The 20,454-nt window shown below is 39.2% G+C and overlaps 1 protein-coding gene across 1 annotated transcript in view; it reads left to right on the top strand.

Moving 5' to 3' along the window:
- Positions 1-20,108, top strand: part of LOC103175225 (spectrin beta chain, non-erythrocytic 1) — a 77,561-nt gene extending 57,453 nt beyond the window's left edge. Inside the window, exons 26-37 of the mRNA XM_042338063.1 lie at positions 778-982; positions 1,928-2,302; positions 2,997-3,241; positions 3,785-3,923; positions 4,363-4,447; positions 5,205-5,401; positions 6,784-6,893; positions 8,042-8,120; positions 16,144-16,418; positions 16,714-16,887; positions 18,302-18,344; positions 18,585-20,108. Of these exons, the coding sequence (XP_042193997.1) occupies positions 778-982; positions 1,928-2,302; positions 2,997-3,241; positions 3,785-3,923; positions 4,363-4,447; positions 5,205-5,401; positions 6,784-6,893; positions 8,042-8,120; positions 16,144-16,418; positions 16,714-16,887; positions 18,302-18,344; positions 18,585-18,776 (2,119 nt within the window). The 3' untranslated portion in view covers positions 18,777-20,108. The remainder of the gene's footprint in view (positions 1-777; positions 983-1,927; positions 2,303-2,996; positions 3,242-3,784; positions 3,924-4,362; positions 4,448-5,204; positions 5,402-6,783; positions 6,894-8,041; positions 8,121-16,143; positions 16,419-16,713; positions 16,888-18,301; positions 18,345-18,584) is intronic.
- The last annotated feature ends 346 nt before the right edge of the window (positions 20,109-20,454 follow it).

The raw sequence follows: 20,454 nt of genomic DNA, 5'->3' as shown, positions 1-20,454 counted from the left end.
CTGCAGGAAGCACCATCACTACAAACATGCAATCAACAACATTCATCAGAGCCAATTATCAGACCAAAGAGCAAACTGGCGAGAGCAGACAGTCTCTTATTAATGTTAGAAACATTCTCACTCCAAAGGATAAGTTATTGCAGGAAAGAACTAAGAGAATAACACTGAATTCATTACTCACTCGCCCTTGAGGAACCGCAGCCTATTGAGATGAAGTACCAACTGACCAAGAGGGTGACTTCATTTTGGGAGAAAACAACAATTATCATATTTTATTTTTCAAACAATGACTTCTGTACAATTTCCACTTTATTTCATTATAGTTATTCCAGAGGTAGCACTCACAGTTAAATAAAAAACACTCTGTAATTATCTGTAGCCCATATGCTATATAGAGGCCAACAACAATGGTGAAGCCCATGATTCAATGATTGGGCAAGTTTCCTTACTCCACAAACACACACACACACCTCTTTTTACCTAGCGGTAAGTAGGAACCCAGTTGTTAGTCGATTGGCAGATCGCTTTCTGGGGGTAATAATCCTTTTAAAAAAAAATTTGGTCATTCAATTCACAACTGTTTGTGGGACACTGCTGCGCACAATTGGCTGGCGCATTTCGCCCACAAAATATACAATCAATTCACTTTACAGTATATTCCGTGAAGCGCCTTGAGATATCTCGAAGATGTAATAAGGCGCTATATCAAATGCAAGGATTATTATTATTATTATTGATCCTTGTCCTCCACTTACTGACCGTCTGATTTACTTACAGTGAGCAGATCATTCGACGTCAAGGACAGGTGGACAAGCTGTACGCAGGACTCCGGGATCTAGCAGACGAGCGTAAGAGAAAACTGCAGAATATGTACCATCTCTTCCAGCTGAACCGCGAGGTGATGGATCTGGAGCAGTGGATTGCAGAGAAGGATTTAGCAGCATCTTCACAGGAATTAGGGCAAGACTTCGATCAAGTTATTGTGAGTATTCATTGGCACTATTTATGTATACCTCAACAGCAAGTGTCGGCATGCTCGGGTAAAGAAAAATACATCCTGTTCAATCAAAAGAAACTTTATTCCTTATTATTGCAGAGATCAAATGTATAAGAGGCCACTTCTTACTTTGAATGAGTGTTCACAAATTGCTCCTTACTCAGACTCTTTGGCATCAAAAAAGTTCCACTTCCAATGGAGGCAGTGGTCAGCCATTCTCTTAACACAGTTCGTCCGTCCAGTTCCCACAGGAGATCCCTGAAGGGGGATGGGGTGCTTAGCTGATTACTAGCTGGTGCACTGAAACTCCTCTTGAACCCTCAGAGATGGCAGAATAATGTTTCTATGCCAGCCATGGGGTATGGTGAGATGGGGAGGACTGCACTTCCCAGAGAGCGCTCAGTTCCATCCATATCCACTGGAATTGATTTGCAAACTTTGTTTCAATCCTGCCATTCCTCAGATTTGGACACAATTTGTTGATTGTGGTTGATGACAATCATGAGATACAACTTGGTTTCACTGGTGGTGCAGGAGAGTGATATGATGGGAGAAAGAAAAAGTTTCCCAGACGTGGCACAGCGCAATCATTATTTACAGTATTTTTATTCAAAGCGAAGATGAAATGCAGGTGATTGTGTATGAGCATAGAATTTTTAAGAGCATAAAAATGACATTAAAATGAATAAGACTGAGGCATTTTGATCAGTCTCCATCCCAGCTAATTACCTTCTCATAATTTCATTTTGATGACTCCTTTCTGTCCAGGAAGATATTAATTTGCCCTTTAACCCCGATTGCTACTGAAATTCTTCCCTGGGAACTTATTCCAGAGGTGATGAATGGCTTTCTTTGTTTCCTTTTTTTTCTATCTATGTACGTAAAATGTATAACAACCATGTTTGTGTGTGTTTCGGTATTCTTTTTCAGTTGCTGAGAGAAAAATTCCGTGAGTTTGCCCGGGAGACGGGGACAATTGGTCAGGAGAGAATGGACAGTGTGAACATGCTGATAGATGATCTCATTGATGCCGGTCATTCAGAAGCAGCCGACATTGCAGACTGGAAAGACACTTTGAACGAGGCCTGGGCCGATTTGTTGGAACTGATAGACACTCGCACACAGCTGCTGGCTGCCTCCTATGAACTCCACAAATTCTTCTACGACGGCAAAGAGCTTCTGAGCTTAATACAGGACAAGCACAAGGAGTTGCCAGAGGAGCTGGGCCGTGACGCAAACACAGCGGAGTCTTTTCACAGAATGCACAACACGTTCGAAAGGGATATCCATGCCCTTGGAATCCAGGTACACCGAGCGACTGAACACTTCATGTCACAATTACTCCCACTTGTGCATGTGTTATCCAAACTTCCAGGAACGGGTGATTACAGCCAAATCTTGCAGATTTAGCTCTAATTCTGATTGTTTTGTCTTTCAACACTTATCGCCGTGTGTGTTTTAAACTTGAAGGGATCTCATAACTATAGCTTTTTATTCCACATGAAAGTTTTTTGTGCACAATGAAATTGCAGTTGCCAGCTATTAATTGACATTACAATGCTCTATATTCACCTGCTGCTTTATAAAACAAACACCTTTATCGTATCCTCTTCAAAAGTATCTGACCGTATTATTGTGGACTCATCACGATCCCAATAGCCTTTTAGATTATTCAATCTCAGTAAATTCACCCTTTCATTTAGGTTTTTATTGGTTGCCACTGTTCTCCCCTCTTGTATACCGTGAGCTCAGTGTCCATTCTCCCTATATGACACCGGTCAGCATCACATTGCTCACTACATTAACTTTACCTGGCCATAGTTTTGGGACCTGCGCTAAATCTGAAATTGGCTTCAAAGTGGAGTGACCCTAAAAAGTATGTGCCCAGACTGAAAATGGTTAGTTACGTCTGGTACAGCTGAAAGGGGATAGCGTGTGAAACAGCACTACATTCTCCATTTATTTAGCATGAATGAGGAATTGGATTGCTTGGTTGCAGGTACAGCAGTTTCAGGATGATGCAGGTCATCTGCAGACAGCGTACGCAGGGGACAAAGCCACAGCAATCCAGAAACAAGAGCAAGAGGTGGTTGAGGCGTGGAAAGCTCTTCTCGATGCCTGTGATGGTCGTCGCACACAGCTGATTGACACTGCTGACAAATTCCGCTTCTTCAGTATGGTCCGAGATTTGATGTCCTGGATGGAGAGCATTATCAGGCAGATTGAAACAGAAGAGAAACCACGGTACGTTGGAATAGCGCAAAGAGTCGTCTTGAAGTTTAAAACCGTATCACTGGCATTTCAGGAAATGGGAAGAACAAATAGGACTTATCATTATTAACGCCTTGAATAATGCTTGGCCAGAGTCTGCAGCTTCTGTTCTGAATCACAAGTGTGAGAGTGTGTGTGTGTGTTTGTGCGCGCGCGCGTATAGTGAAACCTGTGACCCCCACCCACCAAGTTGTTTCTTAATCCCAATCACTGGAGCTTGTATTATTCTGTACAAGCACGGACATAGCTATATGTTCTGAGGAACTTGCTCGGATGAGTAGGTTTTATCAGTGTTTTTTTGTGGTGGAATGACCAGGCCAAAGTCATTCCTTGCTGAGGCCTATGTTCTGGATCACTTTGCCACTGTAACATTCTCGAGCATTAACCGTTGATTAATAACAAATACTGTTTTTCGAACATCATATTTCAAAGTCTCGTGCATTCATTCTGTAGGTTTGACACGAGATGCAAATTCTTTGTTACTAAAATGAATCTATTGCTGTTGCTTAATGACAGGGACGTCTCTTCTGTGGAGTTATTGATGAAGTACCATCAGGGAATCAGGGCAGAGATTGATGCCAGGAATAAAAGTTTCACCTCTTGCATTGACCTGGGCAAGGCACTGTTAGCCCGCCAGCATCAGGCCTGTGAGGAGGTAAGTTTAGCCACAGACTTGGTGGAGAACGAGTTTATAATCGCTATAATTTTATTTTCACATTGTGATTTGACTTCAAACACAAGGGTTTGCTGAAATTGACTGCATTAGTTATCAAATAGCTGTTTGTATTGTAAAACCGAACTGATATTTATTTGAAATCTCCAATTATGCAATGCTGAGTTCTTATCTTGTGACACAATTTCAGCATGTTGCTAGTGAAGAGAGGAGTCTGAAATTTGGTGACCTAACTTCAAGGCACATTGTTTTCTTTTCTGATAATTTAGAACTAATATTAAAGTGCTAAAGGCTTACATTTATACTACATGAGACATAACTTCAACTTCTGCACAAACCTTCTCTGGGAGACAAGGTAGCAGTATTAAAACAGACGCTTTTCAAGCAGTTATTAATCGCCTACCGACCTTGTCATTTTTAGATAAAAGAAAAGCTGTTGCAACTCACCGAGAAGAGAACGGATATGATGGATAAGTGGGATGAACGTTGGTATTGGTTACGCCTGTGTAAGTCAGCTGTATTCTGTTGCATAACCATGATTTTATATTTTTTTTAAAAATACTTGGTGAAAGCTAAGCTTCCTGCCACTCCCTGCTAATTAAAAACAGTTGCACACAATCATAAATATAAGCCTTTTTGGGAGATTATAGCGGCAATTCTGCTCCATAATCAAAAACGCAACAGGATTTTAGTTTCTTTATTAAATACTATGAATGTTCTTAAGCTGCACACATTTGACATCTTGGCAATGTTTCAGAAAAGGAATAATCCTGGAGAATTTCAACAAGGTTTTTTTTACTCAATGCCATATTAGTAACTCAACAGGAGTTCTACCAGTTTACGGAATGTGCAGTATGAGCTTATAAACGGTTGGCAAAAGCTTTCCCAGCCTCTTTATTAGCAACAACAATTCCCACTTAAAGTATATTTTAACTGAGGTACGTGGACAGAGAAGCCAAGGCCAAAAAAAAACCGTAATGCAGAAATGATAAACTTAAAGGACTCCCATCTTCATTCACTCTAGTTGGGACATTATTATACACTTTTACTTGAAGCCTTTGTAGAGGGATTTATATTACAGATTAATCTTAACAAGTGATGGCATTCTGTATTACAGCAAATGCAAATAGTTTTGTGCAGGGGACATGTATTTTTGTCAGATCTATATTCATAGGTATAGTATATTGCGTATGGGAATTTTTGTGTGAGAGGATGCTAGAGTAGATCAAGTTCTGTGTCATTGTGTTGTTCTAATATTTCTAGTGTTGGAAGTGTGTCAGTTTGCAAGAGACGCCTCAGTTGCTGAGGCTTGGTTGATTGCTCAGGAGCCCTATCTTAGCAGCCGTGATCTGGGCGGCAACGTAGATGAAGTTGAGAAGCTGATCAAGAGACACGAGGCTTTTGAAAAATCAACAGCCACTTGGGATGAGAGGTTCTCTGCGCTGGAGAGACTCACCACAGTAAGTGCACCTAAAATAAGCACCTGCTTTCCGGGAATAAACAGCTGCCTTTGGATGACGGATGATTGCTGTTAAGCTGCGTTTATGAAGTGAACCAATTTTAATGTGTAGGTCATGATTTGGATGAAGTGACATAACTCACCAAGTCTTTAAAACCACAATGATATGCCATATAAGTCGTAATGTGGTAATAAATCTTACCATTTTTACAGCTCCTGTTTATTGTATAGAAAAGAGAGGAAGGGAAGTGCGGGCGGGGGGAGGGGAAGGGAGAGGGAGCGAGCGAGAGAGGAAATAAAGGAGAGGGATAATGAACTGGGGAGGAAACACAGGATGAAAGAGGAGAGAAATGAGAGAGAGAGGGGTAAGATAGTGGGGAAAACAAATGTGAGTGAATGTGATCATGGGAGGTAAGCTGGAGCTAAAAGAAAGAAAGTTGGTGAGTGTCTCACAGAGAGAATATGTAGGAAATGTATAGCGTGTGAGTGATTAAACTCCATCCATAAGTTCATCCAAAAAATCGGTACACACATCCTTAGCTACACAAAACTTTGCATGCCCATTACGTCTATCCTCGCCAGGCTCCACTTGCACCGTGTCTCCCAGCAGATCAACTTCAAGATCCTCATTCAAATTTCTTCACAACCTTGCACCACTCTACTTCTATGATCTTTTTCAGCCTCAGTTTTCTGCTTGCCCCCTCTTGCTCGACAATCTTGGACCTGCTATGTGTCCTCCCACCATCCCGCTGCCTCACTATTGGGGATTCAGTCTTCAGCTACTACACCTCCACCCTTTGGAGCGCCTTTCCTCAACCCTTCCACTCATCCCTCTCTATTTATCTCATGAAAAGCCTACAAAGCCTTTCACACTCCCCCTCACCCTCGTTTGGTGTCTGGCACCATTTCTGTGAAATCGCAGTGAGATATTACTGCACAAAATGCAAATTGTCATTGTTCTCTTCCTGTCATGGGAAATGTAGCTTTTGCCCTTTAAAGTTCTCCTTTGTTCCTAAGTCATTATCAGATTAAGCAACTAACTAAAATTCAAACCATATTTAGTTGTTGAGATGGAAAGTTTGTGACAGGAATTTAAAGCAATTGCTTTTTATTTACATCCTGCTGCTCAGTGCCCTATTCCCTTGGCCTTCATGGTGGTCACTGATCACAGAAACCAGCTGTAATGCTGATGTCCTTGATGAGGCATCAGGAAATCTGAACCAATATGTAGACTTCTGTCAAAGATATAAAGACCTACTAGATTTCCGTTCCTTTTTGTGATTGACCCACCCATTTCATTAGTTCAAGTATGTGTATTGCATCATTCATTGTCCGTCCCAAAGGCTTTTAATGCTGAACACCAGCGCTGTTACTCTCTTGCAGTTGGAATTGCTGGAGATTCGAAAACAGCAAGAGGCTATGAGACAGAGCATGGAAGAACAACGCCAACAAGATAATGAACAGGAGTCACCTGAGGAGATTCAGCAAGAAAAGTAAGTGTTTGTGCTTCATGTCTCATTCGGTTGAATGGCTAAATAAAACTGGAGCAGGCAGGGAAAGACTTGCTTGACGTCAAACAGTTCTTCCCCTGGCTTTACACCTGCACTAAGATTAGACTGCCTTTGGAAGTTGATATCACAGTAGCAAGCAAAAAGATTAAATGTGGGTATCAATTGCAATTCCAGGCAGGGCGAAACCTTGGGCAAGTTTCCTTACTCCACACGCCTAATAATAATCCCTCCAAAACACAAAAACAATAATAAATTGGTCATATTCAATCTACAACTGTTTGTAGGACATTGCTGTGCGCGTTCGCCCACAAATATACAGTCAATTCACTTTACAGTGTGTTCTGTGAAGCGCTTTGGGATGTCCTCCCGACGTGAAAAACGCTATATCAAATGCAAGGATTATTATTATTATTATTAAGTGCTACAACCCAAAGGCTAGGTTTTATAAAGGAAAAGTTTGCATGCTGGATATCATGCCATTATTTATTGAGACTTCATCAAGTCTCAATAAATGATAATCCTTATATTTGATATTGTGTCTTTCATGTCAGGAGAACGTCTCCTAATGGTTCACAGAATTCAGTGTAAAGGGTAGAGACTACTTTGTAGGCAAGTGTTTGCCACTGATTTACCTCCAGTTCAAAATGGCTATTAGTTGCGTTTATTACATTTGGAAAGCATGACTCATCCAAGTATCTGATTGCCTTGCTTAAATTGACTGAACATTTGTATCCACAAATTGCATGAAAAATCTCAGGCATAAAATTTAAATAAATACAAATGAAAAACTAGCTGCCAAAGCTTCAAATCTTCCCCAGTGAGTCAGTCATTATTAGAGGGATACTTTGTGGTGCTTTTACCCATCTTCATCCATGACTTCTCCAGTTGTCAAAGCATAGTTTTTGACTGATGAGGCAGGTTTGTAGTAGAGCTGCAAAGAATTTTTTATCTGGATTTTTTTCAATCTTTTTTGCACATTACTGTATTTACGAGGTAACAAACAAAGACTCAGCAGAAAGCCGAAAAATAATTCAAGATGAGAATTTTCCATTTTCCACAGTGAGCAGAGTACACCGGGGAAAGAGATAGTGCTGCTGCCGCACAGGTTAATATTTCACTTTATCTTTCAGGACACCAGAAGAAGAATGGAAGAAAGAAGGCCAAGAGGCAGCAGAAACATCCCCTCACACAGTAGAAGAACAATCACTGGTCAGTTACCAATCCAAATTCTGTCATGGTTCCCAACGTTTCAAGGCATTCTAGAATACCAGCTATTCTCTTCTCTGCACCCCTTATTGCTTTTTCTTCTATTCTTTTCATCCAACTCTCATGGGCTCGCTGTTGTATAATTTATGGATGTACAAATCAGGTCTAAACCAAACCAGAGTGAATGTGTAATACTTGCAACGATTACAGTAGAAAATTTCCATACGTAGCTGGTATACTTATGTTGAACACTATCTTGTTTGAATACTCTTTAGTATGGTGCTGGGTTTCTGTGCGTGTCAGACAGCTGTCTGACTAAAACATTATTACAGTAGAACCCTGTTATAAGTGTGCTTCTTTATTACATGAGGCTGCTGAAAAGGCAGTGCCGACAAGCGATCTTGCCCATTAAAATTCCGGGTTGGAATTTTAAGGACTTCCTCCTACTTCATTATAATAGAGTTCTGCTGCATTTGCGCAGCTACCACAATGCAGACAGGGTTGTTAATTAATTATTATCATTATTGATGAATATTAATGTCTGAATTCTGTGAGGCCTTGGGATAACAGCACTTCAGTTCCCTCCTTTCCATTCAAGTAAAGAAAATGGACTTGATATTACAAAGTGGCTTAGTGTATCCATGTACTGACAGCATTGAAAGTGCACAAATGACAGGAGCTCTGATTCTATCCATCGACTCCACCAACACTGTAGAAACATTAACACCAATGATGCACCATCTTTGGGAAGAGCTTCTCAAAGAAACTAAGAACAATAGAATAAAACTAGAAGAAGAGCCCAAAGCTGGATTGGTTTCAGTCTGATCAGTACATCCTTTCAGTCTTTTTTTTTAAAAATGTGGAAATTGACAAAGATGTGCGTTAATTATACAGCATGAGGTCATTTTCCAGCAATAAGTCGCTGAACTGCCTGATAATTCTTCGTACCCATGTTATATCCATGATATGTTGCATTTTCAAACTCACAGAGGTTTATTAGGACTATAGAATGCTTCACACAAATAGCTGGCAAATCAAACTCCAGGTAATAGAACCATAAAACCAGGCAAAAGGCCGAATAGCCTCCTTCTTTACTGTAAAGATTCTGTGATTTGGTCTTTTTCCTCTTTCCCTTTGTAGATTTTCCATGCAATTCTTAGCCAAGAGGCTACACTGAAGGTCTACCCCAGTCTCTGGCAGGGATTTAAAGACTGGTAGCCACTAGGAATACAATATAAAACGGTTGCTTGTTAAGCAGTTACATTTACTGGGACCTTTTATGTTATAGTTGGTGAACAGATTTTGGTGGAGAATCCAGGATTACTATTGAGTTAATACCCTTCAAATTCCCATTCTCAGTCTGCTTTGCTATTCCCTACCTAACCGTATATTGCCCTGAAGTGACTTTTGCTTCGACTTAACACACATTAACATCAGATTGTTCTTCATCTGCTTCATCTTTTGTTTGAATGGCTGCTATGGATAGATTACTTAGGGATAGTTTGCCGTCAGACAAATCAGCATGCTGCATGCAATAGGTTACTTCTGTTCTCATAGATTGTCTCTGCTTCCACTATAAGCTCAGAAGAAAGTAGAGTATTTGATTGTTAGATCAACACATAGTGATACATTGTTCTCTGATACTTACTCTTCTATTCTCATTGGTTTTCCCTTTATGACAAGTCAGGAGCTCCAACTATCATACTATACTGAAAATTCCTCACTATTGGTGAAGATTGAGATTTTTAAATATCTTTCAACATTAAGGTCTTCTTGTTGACCTTTCTCTTTAAGGATTATTATGAAGGCGTGTTATCTTGAGGAAATGTACCACTTGCTTCATTTTTATTTTATGAACGTCATTTAAATGGCTTTGGAGTCGAATATATACTGTTAACTAAAAATAGTCACATCATTTTAATGGGATTTCACATTGTAGAGATTAAGTGGAAAAATAGTTATTTTTATAGTGATCGGCATGTCAGACCGAATTGTGTGAATTTAAAAAAGTTTAATTAAGGACATTACTTGTTAATTAACCTGTGTTAATTAACAATTAACAATTCGGTAATGTATCAGAGCTCTTTACAAAGATGAGGTTGAAATCGTGTCCTTGTTAATTAACCTACGTTAATTAACCTGTGTAAAGCGCTCTGAGATGTTACCCAACGCGCAGGACGCTATATAAAAATGCAGGTTGTTGTAATTAAAATTATGAGAAACCTGTGAAAAGTAGGTAGCGAAAGAGTGCACAGTCATATTGTAAACATTCTGTCACAATGGGTGAGCCCAGTAATGAGTTCTAATGTTATTTATTGGCGCGCCACTGCACAAACCCTGCAAAACATATTGCCAAAGTAGTGGAATGTCAATGACTTGTGTTCCAGAGATATAACCTGGAGTTTAAGGAATGCGTCAACCTGAATTAACTCTGGATTCCTAAACTAATTGAATGGAATATTGTACCATTAACTGAAAAGGGCAGCGGAGGGGAAAGACTGTTTCCCAGAAATGCTGCAACACTAATGTCAGCTTCAGTTGCACAGCTTTGCCTTAACACAAGGTGTCAGTGTGTTCCCATTCCACGCATTGCAGACTGTGACGTAGATCAGAACTGAGGGTGTGAACTGGTCCAGGCATAAGTGTTGCAGTTTTGTGTTTTATTGGCTATAGGTTGATGTAGCCTGTTTACTTTTACATGACACACATGTGCAATTGTGCATTGTTCTACATTATTCCTGTTGTGTCCTTTTTCTGTGCCTTTGATATTTTGTTTTCCCACATGGTCTTTCTACTTTATATTTTTGTGTGTATCTGCAATCTAAACGCCGCGTTTCTTTTCAATGATTTTCCTGATCTTTTCTTTTTCCCAATATTTAAAATAAAGACCACTCTTTATCCTCAATTTCTTTTTTTTTGTGTGTGCGTGTGTGTGTGTGTTAAGCACCTTCCCCCCCCCACCCGCTGAGCTGAGTCTATGAAAACTTGTGTTTGATGTTGTGTAACTGCTCAAAATGTTACATTGTTTTACAGGAAATATATAGTAAACCTCACAGAGGTTGTATCAGTTGGGACCATATATTTAATATGATTATGCAAAGTACGAATTTTGTCAAATTTACATAGAATATAAACTCTTGAAGGGCAATTGGGCAGATGTACGATTTAGGAGATTATACAATTTATACAGATCAGATTTATGCAAGTTTTACTGTAGAAATGTGAAATACAAACACCTAAAAGTGCATCTATTTCATAGAAAGTGTCAAAACGGAGTGCGAAGGAGGGTCCCAAATCTCTGACAGTATTGTTATGGGTGTACTTTCTTTATCTCATTTTGCTCCATTAGTATCTGAATAGAGTTCCCTCCGAGATCTCACCTTTCGTGGCAGAAGAGTACGAGCTAATCTGTCATTGACCGATATAATGTAATTTGTTAGCATTGTACTGACTGTTACCTGCATTTATACTTTAAATCTGTTGCCCAAGCGACTAGTCTAAGTGGAGATGGTTTATGCGTGCTCTCGGGTAGCCACAAATTGTACTCTGTACCCGGTGGAAGCAAATGTTATCTTTGCTGCAGGAGAAAATGGTTGAAAGTTTTTATTTCATTTTAAATTCCCCATTCAGGCAAAATTTTTAGTCGAGCTAATTGCACACATAGGTGGAAGCGATTGAGAGGCTAGGTGTTAAAATGAATCTTGACTGATGTAGATTTAGCAGCTTTTATAGGGTATAAAGTTCCTCTTGAGGTGTCTCACTTGCAAATGGACATGGAATATGTTTTTTCTTACATTGCTGAGAAAGCTTGTGATGTTATGAACTGCCACCCCTTAAGGTGTAACTTCCTTATGCTGAGATTGAATGTAGTGGTCTGGCCTTAGCAATTGAATCTACATGGATGGGTTTGTGGAGTGACCTATTCCTACTGAAGGGATGTTTCAAAGGCATTAGTATTGTTTCACCAGAATTAAACTGTATGTGTTTGCGCATGTGTGCATGCCAGATTGTGCATGCAGACAAAATGTGTGCCATTTGGTGCAGGTTTATTGTTTGATTTCCTCTCCCCCCCGCCTATTCTGGCACTCAGTCTTTGTGGTGCAGGGGAAGTTTGAAGGAGCAAGGGGTAAAAGAGAATTAACCAGTTGGGTAGGGTGGGGGGAGAATGAGATGGAAAAGGATTCAGCTGGCTCAATTCCCGCCTCTTTATTACACAAGCATTGTGTCTGTATCAGCACCACTTGAGACCTGACACTAAGCTGGGTCTGCTTTATGCTGGCACTCGTATTCCACAGAGCTTTTAGTAGCAAATGGAAACCAGATTTCCGAATGACTCTGGACTCTATTTCTACTGTATCAGATTTAGTGTTACAAGCGAGGTTTCTGTATTTACAACACCCCCGAGGTTAGCTACAGATGTAGGTGGGAACAAGAATGAATTCCTTTCTTATCCTCCTTGAGGATAAGAAAGGAGAACTTCAAAGAAAAAAGTAATGTGAGTTTAATGTTATTGCTTTATATAAAATACATTCCTGCATATAAACAGCAAAGTAAAATCAGCTTGGTAGAGTATGGCACCCTTCAGTCTGCCTAAGCAATATGCTTTTATCAAGCCTCCTCCACTGTACCAGTTTGCCATTCCCAGTTAGGCATTCACCTTAGTTTGAGATTGACAATTTAATGTACAATTCTAAACAGTTTTGTAAATGAAGAGAAAACACAGCAATGTTGAAAAGCTGAATTAAAAATAGAACGTGTTTGGGTAATACTTAAGGAGTGACCCAATTTTGATGAAGAGTCTTACTTGAAACAGTAACCTGTCTTAGTGACCGACAAGGCAAAACATCATTATTTTTAGCTTAAAGATAATGATGAAAATAAATATTTTCACACCTGTTAGCACTGAAAGAACTGTATCATTAAAGTAAAAATTACAGATCGTTATTTGCTCTTTTAATGGAGCACTTGTGTTCTCACAATCCACTTCAATCTTTTGCCTTGCAAACATCTTATACTTGAACATAAACATGTGGAGGAGCAAATAATTATATGGAACGAACAGGGAATTGGGATCAGATGAGCGAACCCCTACAGAGAAGTTAGCACCAGCATAAGGTCAATAGGCCAAATGGTCTCCACCTATGTTATAATTTCTATGATACATGTTGTGACGACATTCCTCATTTCCTTTTGGACACTTTTACTGGCTTCATTTACTCATTCTTGCAACAGCAAGAATATTAAAGGAAATGATTTTGTGTAAGTTAAATATAATGGAAAGATGTACGGCAACAAGCAGCTTCATTATGTGGCTTTGATGTATTTTTTGCTAACAATGGTATTTTCGAACTTTCTGACATTCGAGCTGGCAGGAAATTGTGCTGCCAGGAGATACATCTGTTGGAACCAACAGTGACCCTTGAGTAAAGCAGGTTATTTCTCTCGATTGTTTTGAGCAGGGAATTGCCGTGCAATTATGTACAATGCCTTAATAAATCTTTCTATCCATGTTAATAATAATGATAATAATACTACTTGCATTTGATATAGCACCTTATCAGGTCGTTGAGATGTCTCAAAGCGCTTGCAGATATATTGTAAAGTGGACTGACTTTGTATTTTGTGGGCGAAACTTGGCAGTTAATTGAGCACAGCAGTGTCCCACAAACAGTTGTGGGTTTATTAAATTGCCCTGGTGTATGATACCCCCTAGCCTTTTTCCTGTTTTAAAGTATGATATTTCTACGTTATGAATTTATATTTTATTTCCAAAATGTACAATATTATTTAAACATCAAATATATCACATTTCCCTCCATTTCTTATCTTTTATTCCTTCAACCTGTTTTTTTCCTGCCTCAATTTATCAGTTTTCCAAATTCCAAGCTCTTGGTCTCTAGCTATACGAAAATATATTAATAAAAATTCTTACATTTGGTATAGCAACTTTCATGTCAGGAGGATATCCCAACTTGCTTCACAGGATATACTGTAAAGTGGAGTTAGTATGGTTTGTGGGCAAAGAGAGTCTGCGGATTATTTGAGAGGGAGGAGGTAGGAAGGAGTGGGAGAAACTAGATTCCTGGTGGTGGTGGGTGAAGCATGTGAGTATGTAGGGAGAGGAGCAGGATCATGAATGAAGAGGAAAGGTGATGGCTGAAGAACACTCACGAAGATAGCTTTGAGAGCGAGCCACGTGGCAGGACACAAGAAGACAATTACAGATAATTTTTGCACTGGTCAGACTGAACAAATAAAACACACTCCTTAACTAGGAATGTTTCAAAGCAGAAGCAAAGGTGTGGGCTTGTACGAGAAATTGTACAGCAGTACCTAGATTTTGATTTTTGACGTGTTGATTTTAATTGGCAATTTTGTAGTGCTTTGTGCCCTGGACTTCCATTTGGTTATTTGTTTGGGTTTCCAGCCATTTGGCCGCAAAGATTTTCTTAATGATTCTTGATTTCAGGCAGATGCTTTCCATTAGTGCTCTCATCGGGGCTCCTCATGCCCAGACATAACCAGATGTATACCACTCTTCCAAGCTTTAATTTGAAAGAAATGATTGCAAACTGTTTCTGGGAATACACTTCCACAGTTGAAAGCTATTGACATGTATTCACATGATTGCACTTCTAAGACTTTACTTCCGAAATATCACATTTTCAATTGGTCATTTATACACCATTAAGAATACTCGCTGAAATAATAAGCTTTTGAGAAAAGCTTTGATTGCAATCCATGTCACCTAAAAGACAATACAATGTGAAACTGCAAAGTTTCATCTAGTTTTAGTCCATACAAGTATCAAATTTAAAGTCTTCGAATGAAAAATGCGCAGAATTATGGAAAATTCTTGAATTCAGCTCTAATTTTGTAAAGAGGCTGCTTTGCTGCATTTTTTTTGAAAAAAGGACCGGCTTGCCAAAAAAAACCAAAATGAAAGTTAACTGTTCTTCAGACGCTTCTGGTCGTGCAATTTAATGACCCTTGTTTTTTTGAAGAATTACAATATTATCCAGTGATCCACAGGATGTGAAACAAAAACAGCAAGTGCAAGGTGGGCGAAGGTGAGCTGTACTCCCTTTAGTTGCTCCACAAACAGGACTCTGCTGAGACTAATCATGTGCAGTACACACTGAGTAAAAGCTGACGCTGACACATTTGTATCATACAGGAGCTATGTGCCACTTGTACAGAAAACACATGCCATTTGTATGGGCAAATGATGCACATCAACTTTATCCATCTGAGATGCCACAGCAGCCCCTAGGTTACCATCATAGCTTGTCTTCCTTTCTAAATTGCTCCTCTGTTCCAACAGGCAAGTAACTTGCCCAATCTACACCATCCAAGTTGCAAACTCACATTTGCCAGCTCATATGGTACCTGATGCAAATGAGCTGTTGGCTTTCACCTGGTGTGTAGTGCATTTGGCAAGTGGGTCAGAGTGTTCCCTCCCTCTCAAGTGCTGTGGGGTAATGGAACTTGGGTACAATTTCCCTCTCCTCTGAGATCTTGATCTCAGCCATAATGCTGTAGACAGGAGAAGAGAGATGTTGCATGCTTTCCCAAAGTGGTGGGGGAGGAGAGAAAATCAAAAGGGAAGACACAATTTGTGTGCAGCTGTATATCCAGAATAGGAAGGTGCATATCCTGAGAATAGTCTGCCCTCTTAGCAATCAGGAGAGATACTGAAAGGGGAAGGAGATTAGATGAAAACATGGAGACTAACATTACTTCTAGAAACTGATCTGCAAATGTTCCTTTTACTGTGCTTTTCTTATTCACTTCCTATTACTTTGCATGCAGCATGGCTAAATATATGCTAACAGTGCTCTGACAAGATAATGATTCTGTTGGGTATTCACTACTTTGTACACTATCCTTAACAACGCAAATCTGTTTGGTTCATCTTTAAGGTGCATGACACTGAAAGTTAACTGATAAGTATCACAAGTTGTTGGTGTCCTCTTAATTCTCATCATTGGGGATTATTGATTTTGTTCTGTAACTTTTCCACCAGGTAACGACATCAGAAACTCTTTCTGTCCTGGTAAATGGCACTGACAGTCCAGAAGAAAAGACATTAGAGACTGAAGATAAATCAGAAACTGAAGAAAAACCTCGTGAAAAGGCCATGAAGCCCCCACCCTTGATATTGCCAGAGCAAGGACCTGAGACATCTAGAGTTGCAACCACACTGCCACTGCTGACACCTAGAGACCACACAGCCCAACTGGAGGGATACCTTGGACGCAAGCACGAACTAGATGGACCAAATAAGAAGGCATCCAACAGGTGAATTTCAGCTTTCTAATTTCGTTCACCTCGGAGATATAAATCTCCCCTCTGCCATGTGCTATAGAGGCCCATGTGAAATGAGTTTGGTTAGTCTCTTACTAATTCTTGGTAGGCCTATAGCATAGGATGGCCCATACCCTAACAATAAATTGTCAGTCTCTGTTAATGAAGAGTCACAAAGAAAAAGGAACAAAATTAAAAATATGCAATTTAATTACGATTCAATTAGTTCAGATTTTTTTTATTTCACTTGTTGGTCTTTTCATCTCATGTTTGCTGTATCAAAACCTAGATCCTGGACTACCTTATATTGTGCCCTGAAGAAAGGGGAACTCAGCTTCTATAAGGACCCAAAGAACAGTAGCGCAGGTGTAACGTACCATGGAGAGGAACCTCTGAATCTGAAAGGTGCAACATGTGAAGTGGCTGCTGACTATAAGAAGAAGAAACATGTGTTTAAACTTCGGTGAGTAGTTGCAAGACAGATCCAATTGGAAGGTTCAACACACTACAAAGTGGTAGGTGTTTATTGCAATAGAATTTACATGTATAAAGCACCTTTCACATCGGGAGGAGATCACAAACAACAACAACAAGAATATTACATTTGTATAGCATCTTTCACGTCGGGAGAACGTGTACAGCATTTCAGACCTGAGCTGGGGTCAGGTGGCGGAGAAGGGGAAGGAGGGTGACCGATGGCACGGTCAAAGAGGAGGGTTTTGAGGCGGGACTTGAAGGAGGCTAAGAAGGGGGCGACCAGAGTGATTGGGGGATGGAATTCCAGAGGTTGGGGGCAGAGTGGCTGAAGTCTCGCTCTCCCGCCAATGGTGGGGTGGGTGGGTCGGGGGACGTGGAGCTCCTGACATGCTGCCTTCTTATGGACATTTATGCATCAGGTTGTACGTCACAGGTCCAAATGTACAGTGCTTGATCTAGCACTTTTAAACTTACACCAGACATCAACTGTTTGTGCTATATTTCTGTTTCATTTATACAATTCACAATTATGAGCCACAAAGAAAGTACTGTTGTGAAATCAATTGTGAAATCAATTTCTGTTGACCTGTTGACACCATGGGCCTATAATAACTGTCCAGTATATCAGGGATTCTCAATAGAGTGAAAATCATCATCTATTCTGTGAGTTCTATTCCTATACATGATTTAGTACTTAGAGTACATGTTTTGAGGATACCAGATAAAAAATTAATAACAGTTCGTGCTTGTGATGTCCATTTGAAGTTGAATGATGCAAAATGCAAGTTTTTGTTTGCTAAATAATGGAAGAGTTCCCTCTCCACGGATGCTATTATTGTTGCATAGTTTGTGCATAATTTTCGGAGATTTTTGACAAGCATTTGACTGCAATTGGTTTGTGCTTGAGTTGGCGAGTCAGGGTTACCGTGCAGGAAAAAATGGGAAACCAGCGCTGCAGGAGAAAGCAGTGTAAAAGGTTAGATGATTGGTTGCATCAGAGACTAGTCCCCATTATAATTGCTGTTTAATATATCACTGCAATTGGAAGTTTTATACCCAGCATCAGATTCTTTCAGACAAACTACATGTATGATTTTTTAAAAAGCTTTCCATGTAACCTATTCAATTTAGGACCAAAATGTATGAACATTTTAAAATGGCAGGTCAGTCAGACAACAACAGGGAAATAAATGTAAATCAAGAAATTTTATTTATTTGGAATGTTCCTTATTTAATTGGAGTTGAGGTACAGATCAGCCATGATCTAATTAGAATGGCGGTACAGCTTTGAGGGGCTGAATGTCCTACTCCTATTCCAGTGTTTCCTATTACTCAAGTACAATTGCAACCAGTGCAGAAGAACCTGCTTTCAAGTTATAATTCTTGGGCTTCTATTGCAGGTTGAGCACTGGAAGTGAATACCTTTTCCATGGCAAGGATGAGGTGAGTAACCTTGTCATTCCTACTTTTTTTAAAAATCTCATGTGTAAAATGCAAGTGAGTGAGTTCCTCAGATTTGCTGCTTATAGGAAGCTACAGAATGTTTTCTTTTTCCTCCCTGAGAATAATTTGCATTTGAAGACAAGAGTGGTATAAATAAAATGGAAGACATTGATGTCCTTCATCCAGATCTACTGGGAATATAACCAAGCCATATTTTGAATGTCTCTTTTGTTCTTCTAGGAGGAGATGAATAACTGGATCCAGAATCTGACTGCAGCAATAGCAGAGAATGACGAATCACAGCTCCAAAGCGCAGGACAAGGGGAGATCAGGGCACATACCCTACCTCTCCCACCTGTCATTGCTCCTGAAACAAGTCCTGGCAAAAAGGACAAAGAGAAAAGATTCAGCCTTTTTGCAAAAAAGAAATGAATGATGGAATGAGAAAATGGGGGGAAAACATGTTTTAGTGCCTAATTTAAAATTGGTGGCATTTCTCACACTGCACCAAACAGGGGAAAACCAGTTATTGTAAATGTAAATATACATTTCACCTTTATAGTGTGATGGGAAAGTAACTTTTTTAATTTACTCAAAAAGGTGCCCATTTCAACCCATACAAAAAATATGAATGAATATTTTTGAAATGATTTTCAGTTTTAGGCGTATCTTTTCCAACGTAGGTTCTTACGGTCCTTGCTACTGGCTGAGAAATGTAGATTTAGATCAAATAAAACTTTAAAAATGGAGCTTGAAAAATCACAGCAGGTACTCAAACACATCCTCTGTTTGTTATTCAGCCATCACATGTTACAGTACCTTTTTCGTACAAGGCTGGTTGCTCAAACAGTGGGACTCTAGTAAGACTACAAAACCATAATTCAATTAAATTGTTGCAACCAAAGAATGTTAAAAGTTATAGTTTTAAAAAAAGTGTATCAAAATTCTAAGCAGAGGCCAAAATTTTCAAAACATAATAACACAGGATAGATAACAGTGTAAAATTTATAAATTACACAACAGATGCATCTTGGAAATGGTTAAGAGTGCCAAGTTTGTACTGTAAACCCCTAAAGCTGAATGCGTATACTCTGTACATTTTGGCATGTATTTTCTTGTAGCTACAGTGTTTCCATAGATTATTTTATCAGTTTATCAAATTAAGAATTTTTTTATCGCACTTTGTATAAGTTTTTTTTTTCTCGAGACAAACTGCCTACACAAATTTCTTTGAATTATTTTAATTCAGTCTTATTGGGCTGCTGCTTACACACAAAGGGCTCTTTTATATAATATACTACATTGCATTAAACAACACATTTGTTTCCAAGATATTAAACAATATTTTCAACCTGGTGCTCTTGGAATATAAGTGTTGCGGAAGTCCTCAGTATTTTAATTGAATCAGAAGTCATAACTAGCAACCTGTAGAATCTGACATTTCTTTGTGTTGTTTTTAAATTCACATGCATACCCCAAAAAAAGTTTGATTTTTTTTATTTTTGTTTCAATCATAATGCTCCTTTCTGTTATCTTTTCAGCCTGTTTGAGTATTTTCATTTGACAGTTTTTGGACTAAATGAATGGCAGGGAAATGTGACAAGCTATTGTGCTTTTAATGTTTAATTTGGGGGGAGGGCGCTGGGGGGTGTTAATAAAACATTAAATTGCCAAAATCTATGCATTGCCCCCTTTCCCCTCCCTATGAAGTTATAAATCCTAATGAGGATTTCTTTAGATAATAAAGTTTTACAACAAATTCTAGATTTATACTTTTAAGTATTTTTTCATACCTCATCGTTATTAGTCTCAGTCCAGAAATAGCACATTTAGGACTAACTTCAGTCTGTAATGGATGGGTGGAAGTTCATGCAGGTTTAAATCTGAATCAATGTAGTGTTGAAGCTGTCATTAGATTGAAACTATGGACAGGTTCAACCAGTGGAGCTTGAACCAGAACTAAGGGAAAAGGTTAGTTATGGAGGGAAGCCTTGTGATAATAATAATCGTTAATAATTAGGTAGAACTGGATCATCAGTGAACATGTTGAGATGCAACAATTACAACTTATTTGATGCAATCTATACATACCTATATAGCTATGCCTGTT

Source organism: Callorhinchus milii, unplaced genomic scaffold (genome assembly GCF_018977255.1).
Source record: "Callorhinchus milii isolate IMCB2004 unplaced genomic scaffold, IMCB_Cmil_1.0 Scaffold9, whole genome shotgun sequence".
In the NCBI taxonomy this organism is placed as follows: Eukaryota; Metazoa; Chordata; class Chondrichthyes; order Chimaeriformes; family Callorhinchidae; genus Callorhinchus; species Callorhinchus milii.
Note: the sequence above shows the minus strand (reverse complement) of the source record. Positions and strands in the feature narration are given on the sequence as shown.